At 50.4% G+C, this 9,573-nt stretch overlaps 1 protein-coding gene across 2 annotated transcripts; it reads left to right on the forward strand.

The window, feature by feature from the left end:
• The first annotated feature begins 529 nt into the window (after positions 1 to 529).
• Positions 530 to 7,167, forward strand: ZDHHC24 (zDHHC palmitoyltransferase 24). Of its 2 annotated transcripts, none has more exons than XM_060607330.3 (3): positions 530 to 877; positions 1,973 to 2,250; positions 4,667 to 7,167. In XM_060607330.3, exons 1-3 carry the CDS (start codon positions 597 to 599, stop codon positions 4,960 to 4,962), a joined length of 855 nt encoding a protein of 284 aa, XP_060463313.1. In that variant the 5' UTR covers positions 530 to 596; the 3' UTR covers positions 4,963 to 7,167. The 2 variants fall into 2 exon arrangements, with proteins under 2 accessions (XP_060463313.1, XP_060463314.1); XM_060607331.2 differs by lacking the exon at positions 530 to 877 and adding an exon at positions 885 to 1,086.
• The last annotated feature ends 2,406 nt before the right edge of the window (positions 7,168 to 9,573 follow it).

Consider the following 9,573-nt stretch of genomic DNA (forward strand, 5'->3'; position numbering starts at 1 on the left):
ATAATAACAGTGACTGTAGACCGCTCTAGAAGCTGCCCCTTAGGCCTCCTCCTGACCCTCTCCCTGCGCGGCGCTGGTGGGAAACATAGAGCCCTATCCCCATTTCACAGTCAGAAACAGCGAGGCGCTGAGCTGTTTGAATGTTTTCTGGGGTGATGGAGACACTCGGGCATGGGAAGGGGTTCCAGGCCAGCTGGATGAGCCGATGCAGGGCTATTAATATCGGGGCGGCTGGGGGTTGAGGGGGAATGAATGTGCTGAGCCGGGAAACCCCGATGCCACCGAGTCTGCAACTCAATCCTCCAAACCAGCCAGCGAGAGCAGAGGGCGTAGCTTCGGTGGAGGGGCGTGGCCTCCGCTGGCGGGCGGAGCTATAACGTGCTGTCCTTCCCTGCTCCAGCGCCAACGGGATTCCAAGCTTCTCGCTGGCTCGTTCGGCCGTCCAATCACATGTCTGCATCTTCGGGCCGCTCCCTGTGACTCTAAGCCCCCTTCGAGCTTCTATTGGTCGTAGAGGGCGTCCGTCTGCCATTATCCCCGCCCCAATACGGAAGCGGTGGTGTACTAGGGACCCGGTAGCCGGTGGGGTCCAGGCCATGGGGCAGCCCTGGGCGGCGGGGAGCGCGGAGGGGGCGCCCGCGCGGCTGCCCCTCGTGCTCACTGCGCTGTGGGCCACGGCTGTGGGCTTGGAGCTGGCCTATGTGCTAGTTCTGGGTCCCGGGCCACCCCCGCTGGGACCCCTGGCTCGGGCCTTGCAGCTAGTGCTGGCCGCCTTCCAGCTGCTCAACCTGCTGGGCAACGTGGGGCTCTTCCTGCGCTCCGATCCCAGCATCCGGGGCGTGATGCTGGCCGGCCGCGGTCTGGGCCAGGGCTGGGCGTGAGTGGGGCGCGGGATCTGGCGAGGGGGGAAAGCAGGAGGAGCCTTGGACTGGGGGAGGCGCCCTAGGACCTGAAGATGTTAGAACCAGATTATAATAGGATCCGCTTGTTAGAGCCGGAACACTCTTTTAGAACCTGGATGGTAGATCCTGAAGACGTATCATTCATTCACTTGCAAATATTTAATGAGCACCTGCTATGTGCAAGGTACTGTTCCGGCCACTGGAGGTACAATAAAATAGATTCCTGACACCCTGGAGCTGATTTCAGTGGGGGAGGGGGCAGATGATTAGTTACAGGCATAATAAATTAGCAAATTGTATAGAATGTTAGAAGATGTTGGTGGTATGGAAACAAAAAGAGCAGAGTAAACGGTGTGCAGGTTGCAGTTTGAAATAGGGTAGTCAAGGTAGGTATTTGCACAGACTTGAAGGAGGTGGGGGAGTTAACCATGTGGGGATCTGGGGGAAGAGCATTCCAGGCAGAGGGAATAGACAGTGGAAAGACTCTGAGGCAGTTATGTGCCTTGCATGTTCCTGGAACAGCAAGAAGGCCATGGTGGCTGGTGTGGAGTGAGAGGGGGAGGAGAGAGGTTGGAGATGGAAAGACCTTGCAGGACACTGAAGGCTTTGCTTTTACTGGCAGTGAGATGGATAGCCACTGGAGGGTTTTGAGCAGAGGAGAAGGGCACGACTTAGACTTCTAAGGATCAGTCTGGGTGCTGGCGTGAGACTAGACTAGGAGGAAACAAAGCTGGAATCAGGGAGAATAATTAAGAGTCTGTTGCAGTAATCCAGTGATCTTTTGGTGACTTGGACCAACGTGGTGAGCACAGAGGAAGTGAGAAGTTTGCTCCTGGGTGTTAGAGGCCTTAGGACGGGATGTCTGAGCTGCAGGAGCCCTCGGACCTGCAGTGCTAGAACTGGAAGGGCCCAGGAAGTGGTGTTCAGCCTGCATTTATGTATGATGAACTTGAGGCTTAGTGAGGACAGCGGCTGTGCCTGCTTCCCCAGGATGGGCTCAGAGGCTGACCGGGCCTGACGAGGTGCTCAGAGCTGCTGGGGGAACTGACTCTGTGGTTCCTTCTCTGCAGTTACTGCTACCAGTGCCAAAGCCAGGTGCCACCACGCAGTGGGCATTGCTCCGCCTGCCGCGTCTGCATCCTTCGTCGGGATCACCACTGTCGCCTGCTGGGCCGCTGCGTGGGATTCCGCAACTACCGGCCCTTCCTGTGCCTGTTGCTTCATGCTGCGGGCGTCCTGCTCCACGTCTCTGTGCTGCTGGGTCCTGCCCTGTCGGCCCTCCTGCGAGCCCATGCACCCCTCCACATCGCGGCCCTCCTCCTGCTGCCCTGGCTCATGCTGCTCACAGGTGGGGAGCTTTGCAGTGGGCCATTCTGGTGGGGGATGGGATTTCTGGCTGGTTCTCCTGGTAGTGCCCTGGGGACCCAGTCCCAGTGTCATTTATGGGGGGTGAGGGCAGCCCGGGATTCAGCTGGGTGTGCAGTACAGTAAAATACAGGGTCTTGACACAGGTACAGAGTTCTGGCTGGGAGAATCAGGGAAGGGTTCTAGGTGTGGGCACAGAAGGAAAGACTAGTGGGGATTCAGGACATAGGTTGGGATGGGGAGGGAGCATTCTAAGTGGGGGTGCATTCTGAGTGAGGGGAGCAGCCTGAGCAAAGGCATAAAGGTTGGACAGGGAGTAGGTTCAGACTGGATGGTGGAGGTCCTGGATGCTGGTGTGAGGAGATAGCCAGCCCTGACTTGACTGGACAGTAGGGAGCCAGTGAAGTTTATAGTCAGGGGAAGCTCCAGGCTTTGGAAGTTGGGAGGAGAGGACATGGATCAGGAGGTTGATGGAGAGGCCATGTTCTGGATGACAGACTTATTCCTCTTTCTTCTGACGACCCCCCGCCTCCCTGAGATAAAATCCACCCCCCCCCTATTTTTTTTTTATACTATTTGTTGTCTCCCCCTGAAATGCTTTGGGGTTTCTCTCCCTTGACTCCTTCCTCCCGACTCCTCCGTGGTCCCCTTTGTAACCTTGTCCTGCGGTTACTAAACTCCATGACCATTCAGTGGTCACTGTGTCTCCTTATCCTCTCCAAACCCCAGTCTGTCCCAAGGGCCCCTCCCTGCAGCCTGGGGGGAGGCCTTGGAAGGCCCAGTGGGGATGGCAGTGTCTTCCTCTGCCCACTGGCTCCCTGAGCGGCCTCCTTGATGACCCCCTGCCTCCGCTGAGACCCAAGCCCTCCAGCTGCACCTCCCTGTGGCCATTGCCCTCTGAGCCCTGGGCCCTGGTGAAATCCTGGGTGTCTGAAAGTCTGGGTGAATGGCCCAATCAGTGTCCCCGTTGCTCAGCCTCTTGCCCTTCTCCTCCATTTGACTCCCTCCCTCTACTCCCACATCCACCCTAGACCTTGTCAGAGGCCAAACTGTGTCAGAGCCAACACCTCCCAAATCACGCTATGAGCCTGTCACCCCTTTCTCTGCTCCCCACCTCCTCTCCTTCTCGCCAGCTCTCACTCTGACACTCCAGGACGCCTGCTTCGTGAGCGCCTGGCCCTCACCTTTCTGTCCATCAGCCCTCCCCACGTCACTGCCCCCACATCCAGCTTAGAATCCTCATTCTCACCATTCTTCTGCCAACATCTCAATCCTCTTGCTCTGTCTGCCTCCCGCTGTGCCTTCCTGGCTTCTCTGTGTCTGCCCCTGGCTGCTGCCAGCTTCCAGAGATGCTCGGTACTTCATGGCAGTTGGTACCATGCCGTGTTCATGGCTGTGGACCCCAGCAGATCCAACCTGACTGCCTCCGGCTTCTCCTGATGTCTGGCCCGTCCTCCCTGCTCAGAAGCCTCGCTGTGGGCCTGCTCTCCTCCTGCCAACCCAGGCTCTCTCTGCACGCTTCCTCTGGGTTTTCCCATCGGTACAAAGCCTCTCTTCACCCCACATCCTCCTCCTCCCTAGCTCTTGCCTCCTGGCTCTTCTCCTGTCAGCAGCCAAGCTGCTGCTACTGCTGCTTTTTTTTCTTCTTCTTTTAATGTTTATTTATTTATTTTTTAGAGAGAAAGGGGGGGGGGGAGAGAGAGAGAGAGAGAGAGCGAGTGAGCGAGCAAGCAGGGAAGAGGGCAGAGAGGGAGACAGAGAATCCCAAGCAGTTTTGAGCTGTCAGTGCAGAACCTGACGTGGGGCTCAAACTCAAACCATGAGATCATGACCTGAGCTGAAGTCAAGATTCAGACAGATGCTTAAAAGTCAGACGCTTAACCGACTGAGCCACCCAGGCACCCCTAGCAGCCAAGCTTCTTGAAGGACTTGCCCGGGTACAAGACCTTTCTGCCTCAAGACTGCTGACCTCCAACCTCCTGGATGGCCTGTATCCTGGATTCTCCAACAGCCCTTCCTGCATCCTGTTTCCTTCTTTCTTTCTGGTTTCCCTCTCTCTTCTTTTTTTTTTTTTTAATTTATTTATTTTGAGAGAGAGAGAGAAAAAGAGAGAGTGGGGGAGGGACAGAGAGAATCCCAAGCAGGCTGCACACCAGTAGTCGCCGAGCCTGACTCAGGGCTCAGACTCACGAACTGTGAGATCATGACCTGAGCCGAGATCTTGGGTAAGGAGCTGTGTCTGCCCAGGTCACCAATGGGGGCTGCCTAAGGAACAGCCAGAGTGTTTGCTGAGCAGAGGAACGAGCCCCTGCTTCGCAGTAGAAGGTGAGGGCAGGAGCTGGGCTTTGGGAGGACTGGGCCCGCTGCTGCTCCCTGACCCTCTTGCTTTCTCCTTGCAGGCAGAGTGTCTCTGGCGCAGTTTGCCCTGGCCTTTGTGACCGACACGTGTGTGGCAGGTGCACTGTTGTGCGGGGCTGGGCTGCTCTTCCATGGGATGCTGTTGCTGCGGGGCCAGACCACGTGGGAGTGGGCTCGGGGCCAGCACTCTTATGATCTGGGCCCTTGCCACAACCTGCAGGCGGCCCTGGGGCCCCGCTGGGTCCTTGTCTGGCTCTGGCCCTTCCTGGCCTCCCCCTTGCCCGGAGACGGGATCACCTTCCAGACTGCAGCTGATGTGGGCCTCACAGCCTCCTGACTCCAGGAAGAGCCAGAGCTGTTCGGGGAGAGGGGAGCAGGAGAGGGGGCTCCTAACTCATCTCAGGCCCATCCCTAACCTCAGGAGGGGAGGTGCACTGGTACTTAATGCCTTTCGGCAACTCCAGTCCCATCCTTGGCCTTGCCCCTGCCCAGCTTGGACTCCAGTGTCCAGGGCTTGGGCCCTGCAGCTCTGCCTCATTGGCCCTCTGGCAGAGTGGCAGGTTTGGCAAGGGGCTGCTTGGCCAGCCTAGTCACCCCTTTGCCAAGTTAATAAAGCGCCCACTTGGTTCTTGGACTCCCTCCATCTTTCTAGGTTTCTGGTTCCTCTCACTGTCAGGCCTGGGACCCACAGAATGCCTGAGGGCATGAGGGGCCAGGGCTCTGCCTCCTGTGGCCTTGGTGGGGGCCAGAGCTGGGGCACAGCAGGCCAGGGCTGCATGTAGGGATCCAGGGAAAGAGAATGCAACATTCTTTCCCTGGTTCAGTGCTTTATAATTAGAAGCATCTCCACGACACTCACTGTGCCTCTTTGGCTAATCTGGTACCAGAGGCAGCAGTTATGAGAGTTGATGGGTTGAGATCATGGGGCAATGAATGGAGGAGTCAGGATTTGAACCCAGATATTTGTGCTTTCTCCTTCGTCCTTACACAGCTGAGGAAAGTGTGTAGGCAAAACTGAGGCAGAGAAATCAGGTGGAGATGTTCAAGCATCTGAAGGATGATGCTCAGAAGGCCAAGCTCTTCCTCTCTGGAGCTACCTGTTAAACATTTTTATTTAAATATAGTAAATAGACTTCCTGTTAAATGTGGCAGGTTTAAACACATGGGTTTACCTCTGTTTCCTCTTAAAATCTAAAATGAGAGTAAAGAAATAAAACAGGTATAAATTTACAAGGAGAGAGAAAGTAGGAGGGAGACAGTAATAGACCAAAGGACCTGATGATGTTTTGAAACATGGGAAATGGATGGAGGCTCATAAACTCTCTTAGCAGAGAATTAGAAATTAATTAAATGTTCCTAGAAGGAGGGGCCAAGAAGCAGCCAAATTGTCCCCCAGAGCCCTGGAGGCTCAGGAACTCTCCTGGCACCATGAAAGGCAAGGTTTGGGACGGACAGTAGGGGGACTGATCCAAAGGGCAGCTGGGTTGCCCTCCCCCCAGGGCACTCCCTACCCCTGGCAGCCAAGCAGCTATCCTCCTAGGGTAGAGATGGGTGCTATTCGAAGAAGCTTTGGGTCTCAGGGGCACTGGGGGAGGGGGGGGGGGGAGGGGTTGGACCCAAAACGGGGTTAACTGAAAAAGTCTACAGATGCTGCCAAGGGTGGGGGGTTGTCATCCCGTGACACGGCAGGCTTGTCACCCAGGAACCCTCAGAGAAGTCCATCCTTCTGACAGGCCCTGCCCATGCCCACAGAGGTTTGAGCTGCTAGGGCTTCGTTTTTTCCAAATGGCATGTTCAAGAACTATTTTGTAACTGTTAGGAATGTGGTGTGCCTGGCACTCTGTGCTGCTTTACCCCTCCAGAATACTTTTTTCTTTCCTTTCTTTTTCTTTCTTTCTTCCTTTCTCTTCTTTCTTTCTTTTTTAATTAAATAGTAAGGAGAGGCAAGAAGATATTTATAAAATAAAGAGAAACTCCCTCCCCAGCCCCATTTAAGAAGAGATGGAACCCACTTCTTTGAAGTCCCTGCTGTGCCCTCCCTGGTCGAGAAAACACTGTGCTGTCTTCACCATTCCCTTGCTTTGCCTTGTAATTGCATTACCTAGGTCTGTATCGGTTTTGCATGTTTTTGAATTTTATATAAATGGAATCATACCGTTTATTCAGTCACTCAATATTATGTTTCTGAGATTTATCCAAATCAACGTGTATAGCTGTGGGGCATTCCTTTTCCTTGCTGGATAGTGAGCCACTGAATCTACCGCAATTTATTTGTCCCATTTTGTCTCACGGGTCATTTTATCTGCCCCTGTTGTGTGACTCCCTAAGATCCATCCATGGTCCTTGCTCTTCCACATAAATTTTAGAATCCACTTGTTAAGTTCCACCAATAAAAATCCCTTTGAGATTGTGAATGGAACCCAACTGAATTTACAGATCGGTTTGGGGAAAATCAGCATCTATATGAAATTGCATTTTTCAGTCATGAACATGGTGTATCTATTAGATGTTTTCAATAAAATTATATACTTTTTCTCATAAAGATCATGCCTCTTTTGGTCAGATTTCTTTTTTAATGTTTATTTATTTTTGAGAGAGAGACAGTGTGAGCAGGGGACAGGCAGGAGAGGGAGACACAGAATCCGAAGCAGGCTCCAGGCTCTGAGCTGTCAGCACACAGACCGACATGGGGCTCGAACCCACGAACTGTGAGATCATGGCCTGAGCTGAGGTCAGACGCTTAACCTACTGAGCCACTTGGGCACCCCACATTGCTTCCTTTTTTATTCATTTTTGAGAGACAGCAAGAGCGCATGAGTGGGGGAGGGGCAGAGGCAGAGGGAGAGAGAATCCCAAGCTGGCTTTGCACTGTCAGTGCAGAACCTGACTCGGGGCCCGAACTCACATACCGTGAGACCATGCCCTGAGCCGAAACCAAGAGCCAGACGCTTAACCGACTTAGCCACCCAGGCGCCCCATGGTTAGATTTATTAAGTATTTGATAATGTTTTGTTATTATACATGGTTTATGCAAATAGATTGTGTGTACAGCAAACCAAAAACTTACCATTAACTTATAAACTCTTCTGAGTTTTCTATGTTTACAATAAAATAATCTGTGAGAAGACAGTTTTGTTTTTCCTTTAAAATTTTTATACCTCTTAATCTTCTTGCCCCTCCTGTATGGGTAGAGGAAAAGTAGTGGGCACCCTGACTTGTTTCTGGCCTTTGAAGAAATCATTTCAATATTTCACTATAAAATATGTTCACGGTGGGTTTAAAACAGATGCCCCTTCCTGTTGGGATGAGCACTGGGTGTTGTATGGAAACTAATTTGACAAATTTCATTAAATAAATAAATAATAAAACAGATGCCCCTTAAGTTCCCTTCTAGTCCAAATACATTAAAATAATCTGTATCCTTTTACTTTCAATTGTCTTGTAAAATCAGCCTACAGATGGGGGCGCCTGGCTGGCTTAGTGGAGCGTGTGACTCAATCTCAGGATTGTGGGTTTGAGCCTCAACATTGGGTGTAGAGGTTATTAAAAAAAAATCTTAGAAAGAAGAGATCAACCTATAAATGGATTTTTAAATCTAGACAACACTGTCTTCCAGTTGAAACATTTATATTTATCGTAATTGATGTACTTGGAAAGATTTCTACTTTGTTATTTGTCCCACCTTTTCTTCGCTTTTAGTTTATCACCCTTCTTAAAGTTACTTTTTACTGGGTACAGAATTCTAGGTTAATAGTTATTTCCTCTCATATGTTGAAAATAATATTCTTTTGGTCTCCATTGTTGCTATTAATAACATCAGCTGTTATCTATTTGTTGTTACCCCTTTGAAGACACTTTTGTCTCCAACACTTTTAAGACTTTTTTGTCTTTGACATTCTGCAGTTTACTGTGATGTGCCCAAGTGGTGTTGTCTTTGTATTTACCCTAATGGTATTCCTTGGGTTTCCTGATTCTATGAATTGTCTTTCATCTGTTCTAGAAAATTTTTAGCCACACCTTCACCTGTTTTCTCTGCCTCTACTGAAACTCTGATTGGACCTCTCTACTCCATCCTCCTTGTCTCTTAATAACTCATATTTTCTGTTTTTTGCATTCTGGATTATTTCCACACATCTTTGGGTCTTTCTTCAGCTCTGAAACCAATCTATTTAGTTGTTGGTTTTTTTTTTTCTTTTTTAAGTGGTTGTGCCGACTCTTCCATTGAGTTTTACATGTCAAATATCTTATTTCTCCTTCTAGTTGTTTGCTTTTCAGATTTGCTTGGTCATTTTATATGCTCTCTACTTCTATTTTAGGATCTTTTTCTTTAAATATATCAAAAACACACATCTTATATTGTTTGGTAATTCCAGTACTTTTTTTTTTTTAATTTTTAATGTTTATTTTTGAGAGAGAGAGAGAAAGAGAGAGCATGAGCGGGGAAGGGGCAGAGAGAGGGAGACACAGAATCCGAAACAGGCTCCAGGCTCCGAGCCGTCAGCACAGAGCCCGACGCGGGGCTCGAACTCACGGACCCCGAGATCATGACCTGAACCGAAGTCGGATGCTCAACCGACGGAGCCACCAAGTCACTCCTTAAATTGCCCTTCTTTTTCTTGTTTCCCAGAGTGGAAACTTCTAAATTACTGATTTCAGATCAATGCTACCAGTTTCCCTCTAAGCACTGCTTTTGCTGTATCCCACAAATTTGGTAAGTGTGTTTTCATTTTCATTTAGTTTAAAATATTTTTAAACTTCCCTTGAGATTTCTTTTTGACCCACATGTTATTTAGAAGGGTGTTGTTTCATCTCCACGTATTTGGGGGAAATGATGAAAATTTAGGGGATTTTCCAGTTACCCTTCTGTTAGTGATTTCTAGTTTAATTCCATTTTGACCTGAGAACAGACACTGTATTATTTCCAGTCTTTTAAATCTGTGAAGGCCTA

The sequence above is a fragment of the Panthera onca genome, chromosome D1 (assembly GCF_046562875.1).
Source record: "Panthera onca isolate mPanOnc1 chromosome D1, mPanOnc1 haplotype 2, whole genome shotgun sequence".
In the NCBI taxonomy this organism is placed as follows: Eukaryota; Metazoa; Chordata; class Mammalia; order Carnivora; family Felidae; genus Panthera; species Panthera onca.